Source organism: Camelus dromedarius, chromosome 32 (genome assembly GCF_036321535.1).
Source record: "Camelus dromedarius isolate mCamDro1 chromosome 32, mCamDro1.pat, whole genome shotgun sequence".
In the NCBI taxonomy this organism is placed as follows: Eukaryota; Metazoa; Chordata; class Mammalia; order Artiodactyla; family Camelidae; genus Camelus; species Camelus dromedarius.
The window spans coordinates 20,246,779-20,261,566 of NC_087467.1; the positions used below are offsets into that span (position 1 = coordinate 20,246,779).

A 14,788-nucleotide genomic window follows, 5' to 3' on the forward strand; every position below is an offset into this window, starting at 1 on the left:
GCTAAATGATGAGAAGCAACTTGCCATGGAAACAGAGAATGTTCCAGGCAGAACAAAACAGTAAGAGAAAATTTCCTAAGGGAAGGAAGAGCTCAATTTTTAGAGAAACTGAGAAAAGATTAGCATGTTTGGTGCTAATGCCAAGGGAGAGTGATCTAAGGTGAGACTGGATAAGAAGTTTGAGGACAGAACATGCTGGGCAGTGAGGTCATGGAAAAGAATTTGCATTTTATTGTAATTGCGATAGGAAGTTAATGTGTCTTCACTTTCCTCTCAGTAGCTTTCCCTCATTGTATAATGAAACATGTAATACTTGCTTTTTCTACTTCGTGAAGTTAAGGTAAGGATCAAATGATGTAATGTGTTTGATAGTAAATTATTACATGTAAAATTATTTATAAAATAAGAAATAATAAAGGCCATAGAGTAAGTATTTCTTAGCAAGATGTATGTCTTTTTAAAACTTTTTTAAAACTGGAATATACTCAGAACTTGAACTTGTGGTTAAACAGAGCAAGCAGTTCATTAGAAAATGCAACGTTTAAAAAAAAAAATCTGGTGTTTACAGTGTTCTGTGGGAGTTCCACTTCCAGTTAGAACACAGACGAGGTTGTGGCCAATTATCTGTCTTACTGTTGTAACTAGAGAAGAGAGAATGAATATAAAATCATGTTTTGAAAACTGTAATGGAGAGCTGTGATCAGAAAGAAGTCTAAAGGAACTAAATTGCAGGGAGGGAAGAGCTCTTCCTAGGTGAGCAGTGCCCAGCAGCCACTTCTCTCCTTGCGTGTGTCTGTCTCCCTGAGCCTGTGCAGTACTGGGCAGAAGATCACACCTGCCTTGCTAGGCAGAGGGACTCTGCTGGCGTGAGAAGATGCCCATGGAGCTTTCGATGGCTGCCTGCACTGGCACAAAAGGTTGGAATCTTTTGAAGCCCCAGATGCAGAGCTAGTTCTCCACATCTGACAACTCTCCCCTCTGGGGTTTTTCTGAGAGCCCAATAACACAGGAGGCTGGGGGCCAGGCTCTAAAGCAGAGAGTGATTCCTGTAGTCCCATGGTGTTTATCCCAGAGCTCTCTTGAGGGAGGGACCTGTAACACACAGGATGGATCTCCCCCTCAAAAACACTTGGAACCAGAGGTAACCTAACACTGATTACAGCTGCAGTTCAGCACAGACCCACCTCAGCTCCTGGTTGGATTGAAGTGATCTATATCTCACTTCAGTTACCAGACAGAGGAAAAGCTTTGCCCTTCTTGGGGAAGTTGCTGTTTACTCCAGTTTTCTAGAGCTCTTTAAAAAAAAAATGTCTGCCATACAACAAAAATTTATGAGATTTGTAAAAGAAAAGGAAAATGTGACCCATAAACAACTGACCGTTTTTGATCAATATTAGCAGATGCACTGACAGCACAGATGGCATTAAGAGATAAGAACTTTTAAATAGCAGTAATACATATGTTAAATAAAAGATAGATGAAATGTATAAAAGATGAATAATGTCAACAGACAAATAGGATCTTTAAAAAGAATTAATTGGATATTTTTGATATGAAAAAACAGTATCAGAATCGAAGCATTCTTTGGATGGAGTTCACAACAGTCTGGACACATAGAAGAAAGGAAGAGTGAACCTGAAGACAGGCTGGTGGAAGTTCCCTAAACTGAAGCACAGAGGGCTGGCGGGTAGGGAGAAGCAGTGCGTATTATGAAGGACATTTGGGACAACATCAAACGGTCATGTTATTGGAGTTCCAGAAGAAGAGAGGGGAGAGAGTAAGACAGAAGAAATATCTGAAGAGAAAGTAGGTAAGATTATCCCCAAATTGATGAAATACATTGACGCATGGATTCAGGAAGCTCAGTAAATCTTAAGCAGAATAAATACAAAGAAAACCACAGTCTAGGCATTTCATAATTAAGCTGCTAAAAACAAAAGATAAAGAAGAAATCTATTAAAAGTAGCTGGAGAGGAAAATCCTTATATTTAGAAGATTATGAATAAGAATTATAGTTGACTTTTTATCAGAATCCAGAAAACAGAAGACAATGGAATGACATCTTTAAAAGGATTGTAAAAACGGCAATAAAAACTGCTAGCCTAGAATTCTATGCCCGGTAAACATATTCATCAAAAATGAAAATGAATTAAAGACATGTTCAGAGAGAAATCTGAGGGAATTGGTCACCAGTAGATCCACCATACAAGAAATGCTAAAGAAAAAGAAGAAATACCAATGGAAGTTCTCAAAACTGATTGGAAATGATCTGTTATGGGTACATGGACACACAGGAAGGAAGAAGAGCACCAAAAAGAATAAACATAAAAGACAACTTGTTTAATTTTTAAAAAGATTATTGACTTTTAAAAATAATAACTACAGTGGGATGTAAACGTGAAGGAGCACATGTATGACAGTAATATGATAAGGGGTGGAGGGAGAATTAAACTCGTATGAATTATGTACATTGTTCTGAGGTTGTAAAATACTAATTCAAGACAGACAGTTATGTAAGTTATAGAGCTCCAGTAACCATTAAAATACATTGCTGAAAAAGTAATGGAGGGGAAAATGGAATGATACAATCTTTTTTTTTTATTAGTGCCACTTTGAATTTATGGTAATTACCCATCCACTTAAAATCTAATTTTGAACCTAATAGTGTTTTCCCAACAAAAGTTGCTGTGTAATACAATTGCATTCTATTTTTCATATACTGTTTTCCTGGTATTTTTTTGGAATTAAAAAAAAAATACAAACAGCTGATGAAGCTTCAGCTCTACTTATCCTAATATGGTGAGGTATGGAGCTGCAGACGAAGGCTCGTCAGGGTCCAGGGAGCCTGAGCATCACAGTTATGTAACACTCTGGAAGGTCATGGCGTGAACCCTGGGATGATGGGGGAAGTATTTGGATCCCTAGCTGAAAAAGTGAGGACTCTTCCAAATGTGCTTATCCGCAAAGTGCTGTCTGACTTCTTTGCCAAAAAAAATAGTTGACCATTGCAGTTAAAGGATTCTTTGGGTGGACTGTCTCAGATGAAACCAGCGTGTTACTCAGATGTTCATGACCTGTATTTCACGTCGGATCCTCCTGCTCCCAGCAGAAGTTTATGATGATCTCGTCTCTGGGATTCCATCAGTATACCCTTTGCATGAAACTGTACTATAACTAAAATAATCATTATTAGGCCTAAGTATATATGCTCTCCATCTCCTAAGATTCATTTATTATTTCCCAAATTTCGCAGTTCTTCAAACATTTTCAGTGCTTAGGTCTGTTTGCTTGTTTGCTTAATTTCCAAGATAAGTTATGCTACTCCATGCAGCGATTGAGGTGGTATATTTGTACTGGCGTGGAAAAGATATCTAGGACGTGGTTTTGAGGGGTTAAAGTAACGCAGCTTGCAGAGCAATGTGGTATGATACAGATGGGAAAAGACCTTCAGTTTCTGCTTTATAAATTGCATATTGTTGAAACTTTTATGTTTATAATATACTGCTTTATAATTTTCAAAAACTTAGTCCATGTCTACCACTGATACTGGCCATTTAAAAACAGTCAATCATATTCATTTTTAAAGAAATAAACCTTAAAAAAACTAGAACTAGAGAAAGTTTGTGGGGTCTATATACTGTTTTCTGAATATGGTACACAGAGGGCAGTAGACTGTGTAAACAGTGGTATTTAATTACAGTTTTACAGAAATAGACGTTTATATACTAGAATTCTATGATTTGTTAGTGGTTTTTAGTATTGCTTTTGTTGCAAAAGAGAAAAGGCTTGAAAGCCTAAAAACCATAAAGGGAGCAATAACTGTCTTGATAACCTGCACCAATTTTATGCGTATTTCAGCCACTAGAATGTATCTGTTTTGTCAAACTATAAAGAATTCAGTGAAGAACTCTTGTCATCTAATCACCAAACAAAGCTACCTAAAATTATTTTTATCATAGTGCACGACATAAAAAAATAAAAATAGATATTTAATATTTTCCTGAAATGCTTTGAGTTTTAAAAATAAATTGCCTAACTCACCACAAAACTAGAAATACTAGTCTGGTACAGTCTCAGGATCAATGATAAAATTCTAGAAATTTCTACTAAAAGTGATTGATAAATCTAGGATTCCTAGAGGTGTAGACAATATGACCACATAGAATTTTTTTCTTGTTCCCCTCTTTTTTTTTTGGTACTCTCATGCATATTAGTGTGTTTTGCATATGCTGTAGGACATGGCTAACTTTGGTAGCAATCCACTGCTGCTCTGAGAATCAAAATGTAATTGTCCTGAGTCATAATGCCACAGTTGAACATTATTCTGCCATTGCTTTTTCCACCTGGAGTTCTTGTTTTGGGCAAAACAGCTCTGATCACACATTGGTCTCAGCCTTTCGGTTCAAGTCCACCTGGACCCAAGGAGAAGGCGGCAAGTGTGGAGGAGTTCTTTGCAAAAGTTGCGCACCAACTCCAAATGGAAAATTAAAGAAAAAAATCATGTAAAAATAGGAACAGAAGATCATACTGCATAAAGTAATTCAGTTATTCTTCCTGTTTGGGGACTGAAATGTTCTAGTTAATCAAACGTTCTTTTCATAAGAAGTGTAATACTTGTCAGTCATATATCATTGAAGTCAAACATTTTAACTTTTCCAGCTTTATTGAGACACAATTGACATACTGAGTAAACTTAAGGTATACAACCTGACGATTTGATACATGTACATGTTGCTAAATGATTACCACGATAACACACCTCACTTAAAATGTTTTTGTTTTGTTTTTATGTAAATCCCCAAAATCTCTCAGAAACCCAGCATTTTGGCATCGATCTCCCCTACTATGTCTCTTGTTTTTTAAATTAACATTTGCTGGCTGTTTTTATGTTCTGGGTGCTCTATGTGTGCTGTTTCATTCAGTCCCGTGAGGAAGAGGTAACCCGGGGAAGCTGCTCCTTGCCTTGTTCAGCTGCTGTCCTTTAGGCTGGCAGTGGTCCTGTTGGGTAATAATAACCAGCGCCTACACTGCCCTCCTCCGCAGTTGGATCCACCCCTTAGTGGTGATCCAGTTCTCCCTGAACTGAGTGTGGGTGTCTATAGCCAAGGTCAGTGTCCCACTTCCCCATTCTCATATAGAGTTTTTCCATTTAGTGTCATGGATTATTTCCTCTCACTAACTCATTATCTCAGCAACCAACTTAAAAAAAAAGTATCTTTAAATTAAAAAAAAATCTTACAATTCTGGTAAAATACATGAGAGATAAAATTGACTATATGAACCATTTAAAGCATACGGCTCGGTGGCACATTCACACTGTTGTGCAACCAGCTCCAGAACTCTGTTGTCTTGTAAAACTGAAACTCTGTCCCCATTGAACAGCTCTCCATTCCTTCCTCCCCACAGACCCTGATAACCACTATTCTACTTTTGTCTCTGAATTTGGCTACTTTAGGTACCTCATATAAGTGGAATCATACAGCATTTGTTTTTCTGAGACTGGCTTATTTCACTTAGCATGATGTCTTTGAGGTTCACCCATGTTGTAGCAGGTGTCAGAATTTCCTTTCTTTTTCAGGCTAAATAATATTCCATTGTTTGTATATACTGTATTGTGCTTAGCCATTCGTCTGTCATGGGACATTGAAGTTGCTTCTACTTTGTTACTATTGTGAATAACACTGTTATGAACGTGTATGTACATGTATCCCAACAAGACCTTGCTTTTAGTTCTTTTGAGTGTATATCCAGAAGTGGAGTTGCTGGATTGCGTGGTAGTTCTATGTCTCACTTTCTGAGGGACTGCCATGATGTTTTGCACAGAGGCTGTACCATTTTCCATTTCCAACAGCAATGAACAAGGGTTCCAGCTTCTCCACATCCTCACCATCAGTGGTTTTCTGTGTTTTTAATAGTAGCCATTCTATTAGATGTGAGCAGCCAGCTTTTTACACTCTTCTCTGACATCATCTTAGATACTTGACAGAGGCAAACTTTTACTGTATATGTTTTGACTAATATATGCAACTTCCTTCTTTATAAGTGTGTGAAAATGATTAAAAGTATTTTCATGGTAATTCCTACATGGCCACAGGTCATTATGAATTATAGAGAATGAAAAGGATAGGGCCGACACTGACCAGAGATTATTCCCTCAAACCCGTCTCTAACACATTAACTCCATTTCTCCGTTGATTTCAGACCCAGGTTTAAGTTTGTGATTTGCAACATGAGACACTAACTTTCACTGACAGATACTATTCTTTCCTCAGAAAATCCATTCCTCGCTGCCGAAGAATTAACAGGATGCTATCCAATGAGTCCCTACAGTCGCCTGCATTCAGCCGCTCCAACTCACAAGCCTCCGTAGACAGCGCCTCCATGGAGGATTTCTGGCGGGAAATAGAAAGTGCCAAAGAGAGCAGCATGGGGGCACTGGAAGAGCCCACGCCAGCCGAGGCCAAGCCCGTGGATGGTAGGATGCTGGGTCTGTTTTCCCATGTGCTGTCTGCCTTTGTATGCTCTCACTTGTTTTGTTGGCAAGTAGAAATCATTCCACTAGAAGTGTGGCTCAGGGTGGCTTCTAGCCAAGGTTTCATGACCTATGAGAGGGCCATCGACACTATCCACATTGGTCCCTTGTGTATCACTGCTTAGGGATGCTGTCCCTGCCTGTTGATTCCATTCATAATCATCTAGCAGATTGAGTAATTCTTATTTTGGTGGCTTTTACATTTGTATACTTGACTACTAATTACCAAAAAAGAGAGGCAGAAAAATAATTTGCCAGCATAATGCTGGAGAAAAAACATTTGACTTCAAAGCAATTCCTAGTATGCGTGCGCAAAGAGAACGGATAATCTTATACTTTACACCATAAAAGCCATGTTGAATATGTCAGTGATAGTAGTTTCCAGTTAAACAGAAAAAGATTGAAGACCAAAAAAAAAGTATAATTGTCCTTAATTTTCAAAAAGAGCAAAATTACTCATTTGGGATTAAAAGCATAGGTTGTCTCCTCCAGGTACGACCTGTCAACAAGGAAGTACATAGACATTCAGGAAGGACTGAGGTAGTTTGCTAAGTATCCACATAAGAATGTTTTCATTAGTCAGTGATTAACCTCAAGACAACTATCAAGATAAACTGAAACTTTGAAAAAAACTTTTTCATTCTTTATTCCCTTTTCTACAAATCTATCCTTCTTAAGTCTGAGAAACAGTAGTTTAGATGTGCCACAATTAGTATATTTCACATAGCATGAGAAATACAAAGTCCCACCACACATTTAATGAGAATCCATTCAAGGAAACCATCCTCCATCCTTTTACTTACATGCTTACATTTTACCTTTTTGGATTGAGAAAAAGAAAGACACATACAGGAAAATACCTCCTTTTCCTTCCTAGCTAGCTAGCTGTATTAAAACTCATGCGCTCATACGGATAACCTCCCAGTTCTGATCCAACACTGCAAAGTTTGTTGTTGTCTTCCCTTTGCCTGTGTTTATGACTCCCTTCTTCAAAAATAAGAAACCTGGTTCTTACTTTTCCTCAATATATTTTTTTTATTTCCTCAAGCCTAGAGTATACAGAAGATATTTTCAGGTTTGCTAGCGTAAACTTCTATAAAAAGCATCCCTACTAACTAGAGTTTAATGTTTATTTACTGGTATTTTTTTCCTTGAAGCGTATGCCCAGATCTTCAGTGTGCAATTCAGTGAGGTTTGATAAATGCTAACCTTGTAACCTCACACTAATCAAGATAGGTAACATTTTAGTCAACTCAGAAAATTTCCTCATGTTTTTCCCCAGTCTCATCATTCTCATGACTTGCTGTCCCTGGCCAGAGGCAACCACAGTTCTGATGGTTTGGCATCATGGTGTAGTTTTGGGTTTGGTTACTTTCACTGAACGTAATTTTTTTGAGATTCATTTGGTGTATTCATAAATAGTTCATTGCTTTTTACTGTGAGATTGTTCGCATTTGTTTACTTGGGCTTCTTACTGCTTAACAAAGTACCACAAAAATAGGTGGCTTTAAACAATAGAAATTTGTTCTATAGTGAGTCTGGAGACTAGAAGTCCAAAATCAAGGGGTCACCACGGCCCTGCTCTCTCTGAAGATTCTGAGGAAGCATATATTCTATGCCTTTCTCTTAGCTTCTGGTGTTGTCAGCAATCTTTTCTGTTCCTTGGCTTGTAGACAGCACATTCTCTGCTTCTGTAGTCATGTGGCCTACTCCTTGTGCTTTTGTCTGTGTCTCCACCTCCTCTTCATAAAAAGACACTAGTTACATGGGGTTAAGGGCCCCCTCTACTCCAGTATGACCTCATCTCAACTTAAATCTTAAGTATACCTGCAAAGACCCTATTTCCAAGTAACATTACATTCACATGTATTGGTGGTTAGAACTTCAGTGTATCTTTCTGGGGTCCCAGTTCAGCCTGTAACGGCAGTATTCCATTGTTTGAATATGCCATAATTTGTTTATCCATTCAACTGTTAGTGGACTTGTGGGTCATTTGCACCTTTGGCTATTGTGAATACAGCTGCTGTGAACCATCTTGTAAAAGTCTTCTGGTGGAGATAGTTTTATTTCTCTTGGATAAATGTATTTTTCATGGAATACATGTAATTGCATAAGAAACTGCCAGCATTTTTCCAAAGTAGTTGTACCATTTTCCACTCCCCCCAAGAGTGCCTGACAGACAAGTCCAGTTGCTTTACATCCTTGCAGCATTTGATGTTATAAGACTTGTTAATATATGATTCTAGGGATGTGAGGAGGTGAATCTTGATTTTTTTAAAAATTGCCTTTCTATTATTGACTTGTATAAATTCTTCATATATTCTCGATATATCTTTTGTCAGATATGTGTATTGCAAATATTTTCTCACCTCCTGTAGCTTGCTGATTCCAATTCCTCATGGAGTCTCACTTGGGTATCTCTTGTTCTCTTGCCTCGCTCTCATTTTTCAATTGTTTGCAACTGGTGTATAGAAATACAGTTGATTTTGTAACGTGACCCTGTATTTTACCACCTTTCTAAATTCACTTTCTGGTGGTTGTCTCCTGCTAGACTTCTTATGATTTTCTACATAAACAAAGAGATCATTGTGAATATAGACAGTTTTATGTCTTCCTTTCTGGTTTTTATGTTTTTTTCTTCTTTATCTTGTCTTACTGTGCTGGCAAGGCCTCCAGTACAAGCTGAATAAAAGTAAGTGGTGACGGTTCATATCTTTGCTGTGTTCCCAATTTTGCAGGGAAAGGGTTGAATATCCCCATTAAAAATAATTGTAACTGTGAGTTTTTTATAGATGTTCTTTATCAGATGGCCTTATATTCCTAGTTTTCCTGGGAGTATTTTGAATGGATGTTGAATTTTGTTACATGCTTTACCAACATTTTGGTTTCTCGGAAAAAATTAATGAAATCTGTATTTCCTGTGCCTGTAATTCATCATGATGAATTTTAAGTGTTTTAACTGTCTTCTGAAAAACAGAAAGATTGCCTAATGTTCAGAATAAGGAGAAGCACTGAATGGCCAATAATTAGGGAGTTAAATAGAAGGATTGGCATGTCTGAGGCCTTGTAACAAAACGGAGCACAGGGCTTTTGAGGAACCAAAAGTAGGCTGGTACTACTAGAGAAGAGAGGGTGAGGAGAGCAGGGTACATGCTATGGCCAGAAAGGCCAGCAGCTCATATCCTGTGGGCAATGTCAGGGGTTTTTATTCTTAATCTTAAGAGCAAGGGAAGGTTGTGGCATTGTTTTCAAAATGGGTTTGTATTTGCATTTGGGAAGAACTGATTTAGTTACAATATGGGTAAATGGATTGGCAAGGGAATCAAGAATGGGAAGGCCTGCAGGGAAGCTGTTGCAGCAGTTCAGGTGAAAGATGGTGGTAACTTGGACCAGGGTCGCAGCAGAGGAGATAAAGAAGGTGGGCATTTTTCAGAAATAATGAGATAATATCCAGAGAACTTGGGGGTGTGTTGGGTTTGATGTATAAAAGAGAGGGAGATCATAATGTCTCCTGGGTCACTTGCTTGCCACATGGGATAGAGGGCGGGTTTCATGCCCTGGAATGTGGAACACTGAATTCAGAGGCCTGGGTTAGGAGTGAGTGTGGGCAGGTTTGAACAGCTTGAGTTTGATGTAAAATTGACAGAGCCAAGTAGGTATTGGGTCAGCAGTGGATATGTGGGGCTGACATTCAAAGTTTCACATTTGGCAGCTGGAGTAATGAGCACAGGATCACACTGTTCATAATTCAGCAAACAGGAATAGCACTGACTGCTTTGTCAGATGTTTCTTTCCTGTGGAAAAGACACACTGTAGATGCAGTCTAAGTCCAGGGACTTCGCTCACCTGCACCTCTAGCGTGTGTTAGTTCTAACCGTACCGCTTACTTCTTCCTCCCACTCTATTATTACTTCTTACGGAGATGGAGAGAAAAAAAAATCCAAGTTTTAAACTTCAACATTAAACTATATTTGTAAATTTTGTCTTAAGCAAATGAAAATCTTATCTAAGGCTTAAGTAGAGGAATCCTTCCAAGTCATAACTGACTAATGTAAAAGGCTTATTATTTTAGATTAGGGCCACTCAGCTAAGTTTACCTTTGCATTTTCTGTTAAAGGGACAGCTTATAAAGCAAATGAACAATAACAACAAGATAGCAAATAAAGAATTGGACCTTAAAAGCACACGGGAGAGCTTTCTTCATGTACCAGTGATCAAGTGAGCAGAGCCCACCGCTCCTGGGCTGTTGATTTGACAGGTTATTTACAAATCCGTCTAATCTGCTCTCTTTTAGACAAACTTTATTCAGATAATGCCTGTTTAGCACAGTTCCAAGAATGTGTGTATAGTCGATTTTCTGTTACAGGATGTTGTTACTCTGAATTCTCTATTATTTCTGTACATCTAATTTACAATAGCAATTGATTTTAATCATGGTGAACTTTGAGTGTTCTAACTGCCTTTTGAAAAAAGGCGAGACTATCTAATATTCAGAATAAGGAGAGAAGAGATGAATGAATTTCTATTGAACACATCCTCTGTTCCAGATTTTTGCCATCTGTCATAAATCCATTGATAAGCCAATCCTCTTAGCCCCCTAATACTTTGCTTACTATTACTTCTATTTTGCCAAGAGGCACAAGGCCTAGAGGTACTTAAAACTTTCCAAAGCCGTTCAGCTAGTTAAGTTGTGACTGGGATTTGAACCTGCATTTGTGTGATTAAAAAATTCTTTTGTGTGCCATTAGAACACTTTTTTGTTGTGGTTTTTGTTTAAATATTCCTATTTTTAAATCATTTTTTGAATTGGCTGTTCAGATAGGGCTTATGTTTAACTGTCTGGTAAGGATAAGTACCTTACCAAATCTGCCAAATAACCTAACTGTACTAGAAGATACTTTAAAATTTGACTTATTTAAAAAAATTCAACACAGACTTTTCATTCATTCTTACAGACCTTTCCTATCATTACTGTGGAATAAAAGAAGGGTCTTTTAAAAATTTTCTGAGGTAATTGGCAGACATTATGTTAGTTTCAGGTGTACAACATAATGATTTGATATCTGAGTACATTGTGAAACACTTAGCTAAAACAGGTGTAGTTAACATCCATCATCATATATAGTTCAGAAAATTTTTTCTCAGAGTGAGAACTTTTAAGATCCTACTCTCCTAGCAACTTTCTGTTGTGCAATGGAGTATTACTAACTGTAGTCACCATACTGTATGTTACATCCCCCTGACGTACTTATGACTGGAAGTTTGTGCCTTTCGATCCCTTTTACCCACTTTACCCAGTCCTAACCCCGTCTCTGGTAACCACCAATCTGTGCTCTGTATTATGAGCTCAGATTTTTGTTTGTTTGGTTTTTTAGATTCCACATATAATGGAATCATACGGTTTTTTGTGCCTGTCTGTCTCTGACTTACTTCACTTGGCCTGATGTCCTTATGGTCCAGGATGGTCTTAATATATTGTTTACTGATATTTCTTACTCACTGATGTGGACAGACTTACAGATAATACATGTCATCCAATCAGAATATTCTGACCTTATCTTGGTAATGTCACTTTACAGAAGGAGAGCTTGAAGCAGAGTGGTTGGAAGACGTGGGTTTGTCAGCCCTGATCTCGGGTGATGAAGAGGAGGACGGCAAAGCCTTGCTCTCTACACTGACTCGAACCCAAGCGGCTGCAGTGAAGAAGAGATATAATACTTACACTCAGACCATGAGAAAAAAGAACAAGCACCCTGTCAGGGATGTCAGAGACATCTTTGGAGTCAGCGAGTCTCCTGTGAGTCATGAACATGCCTCAGAAGGTTTTGTTTGATTGGAGGTGGGAGGGGAGCCTGGAAAAATGTCAGAAAAGGTTGGTCTAACTGTAAGAGGAAACTAAAGCAGACAGCAAAGCACAAAATTTTACACATTTCATACTTAAGTGACTATTTCTTATACTCCATACAGCAGTCTCCCTCCACACTAAATTTATTCCCTTCTTTTGAGGTTGGAGGTTAACTTCTTTGGTAATGGAGCAAGTCTTTGTGGATGGGATACACAGAGCCTTTATGAAATTAACCACTGACTGGAAACTCTGGGGACAGGCAAAGGAGTCCCAGAGAAATGGCCAAGTGCTATCAGCAAGTCTGGGTAGTTTGTTTTTAATGGGGGCGAGGATGGGAGAGTGGTTAGGGTACCCTTTACATTCAAATAAATTGAAATGGTAAAAAGTGAAAGATACAGCATTCATTAAGTGGGCCAGAAGATGATTCAAAAAACCAGAAGGGACACATTACATGTTTTCTGAGAAGTGGCTGGTTGAAGTTTCCAGGGCACCCTTGGCAGTTCTGTGGCCACAGTGCTACTTCTGGGTTTGTGAGTTGTGTTCTGTTTCTGTGTTGGTTTTACTGCTCTCTCTGCCTTGCAGTTCATTTATTCATCCATTTATTGCATCATGACAATGCTGCATTGAGATAATCGCGTCATTTATGCAGCAAGTACTTACTGGATGCGCTATCTTCTTCTATCAGGTTCCATGCAGATAGGAGTTTTGGAACTTTGGGGTAATCAGTATATAGGAAAAGAGGAACTTCATATTCTGCTGTAGCCACACATAGAGTTGCCTGGGGCAGGTTAGTTAATCACTTTGATTTAGGTTTCTCATCTGTTTAATTGTAGTAACAATAATGACATAAATTAAAACTTTAAGGATAGCAAGCATGGTTGAAGTCAGTCTCCAATCTGAGTTACTTTAGCTTCTGTAAGTCGTATCTTCTCTGACATATATTAATCATATGGGTTGATGCCAGGGCAGCTCACATACACAGAGTTACCCTTTGCATTTGTGTTAATAATGTCCTAGGATAGCATTATCCTTTAGAACTTTCTATATTGATGGAAATGATCTATTTCTGTGCTGTCCAGTATGGTAGCCCCCAGTGACACGTGGCATTAGCACCTGATATGTAGCTATTATAAGTAAGGAACTGAAATTTTAATTGTATTTAATCTTAATCAATTTAAATCTAGGTTGTTACATGTAACTTATAGCCAGGATACTGAACAACACAGTTCTAGTCTTCTGCTGTGTATGATATACCTGCATTTTGAGTTCTGTGCTGTTTGAACTTTCTGTCTAGTTGAAACCTGTGTGTTCCCAGAAGGTGAGATTGTCTAGAACTGTAACTGAGGAAAGGTGATGCCCATAACTTGAGACCAGGGCTCCAGCCGCATGAGTCCTGGACAAGATGCCAAAAAAAAAAAAAAAAAAAAAAGGTTTACCTGCTGGTTTAAATTCCCCGGGTCATTTTTTAGTTATCTCCCAGGTCATCTTGAGAGAGTCCTAAGAACTTGGCCTACATGCATCCTTTCCCATTTCTATTTCCAGCTACTTCAGACTTAGATTTTTCCACTCCCCCAGCAAACTGCAAAATAGGGAGGGTCTATAGCTTCTCCTGAATCCTCCAGTTACTCAAGAAAATGCATAACTAGCCTTTCTAGACTTCTTAAAACTTTGAACTTTAGTCACATCAGAACAGTGCTCCTCCCTCTTTTCTCACTTAGACCTTGAAGGGAAACATAATGTGGACACTTGCTCACCGGGGCTTAAGTGTGAAAGGAAATGAGGTGTTTTTGACTTTTCCACAACATGCAAGCACAAGAAACTGTTCAGAGTTTAGCTCCAGCAAAGGCAGGGAGAGGGCTGCATGAGTGGTGGGCAAGGGGTGGCCCCGGGGCCCTTCCTCTCGTCCTCCTCTTCTCCCCTCCCAGGCATGCTCCTGGAGCCCCAGCTCTAAAGAGGATGGGGAATGAGGCAGGGGAAGGAGGACCATATATTCCAAAGAGGAGAAGTTTTGTGCTATCCTGAAAAATGGGGCATCTGGAAGTCAATGAAAGTCTGGCATTGTATTATGCTGCTTAAAATTTCAGATTGTTCGTCGTCAAAAATGTAAAAAGCCATACAAAGCTAGCCTTTTAAAAATATGGTATATTTACAATATGTAAGACCTAATTAACATCTCCACAGATTTTTTTTTTTTCCTGAAAAATTCAGCATCTGTGTCTGCAAGTAAATAGACTTAGAAGTTCTTGGAACTGTATCTAAACTTTTAGCTTTCCTGTTTGAATCTGACAGCATGAATACCGATTCCTCCCTCCGGCCTTCTCTTCCTCCGAGTATTTGTAGCTCCTGATCAGTCTCTCTGTGAATGCCTGTCTTCCCTCCTCCGCCTCCTCCTTCCTTGTATCTCTTCCTAA

At 38.6% G+C, this 14,788-nt stretch overlaps 1 protein-coding gene across 4 annotated transcripts in view; it reads left to right on the forward strand.

Annotated features, from left to right (window-relative positions):
- Positions 1–14,788, forward strand: part of ARHGAP28 (Rho GTPase activating protein 28) — a 141,229-nt gene that overhangs the window by 67,507 nt on the left and 58,934 nt on the right. For all 4 annotated transcript variants that reach the window (XM_010992230.3, XM_064481599.1, XM_064481600.1 and 1 more), the window contains 2 exons: positions 6,273–6,475; positions 12,112–12,329. In XM_010992230.3, the coding sequence (XP_010990532.3) occupies positions 6,273–6,475; positions 12,112–12,329 (421 nt within the window). The remainder of the gene's footprint in view (positions 1–6,272; positions 6,476–12,111; positions 12,330–14,788) is intronic.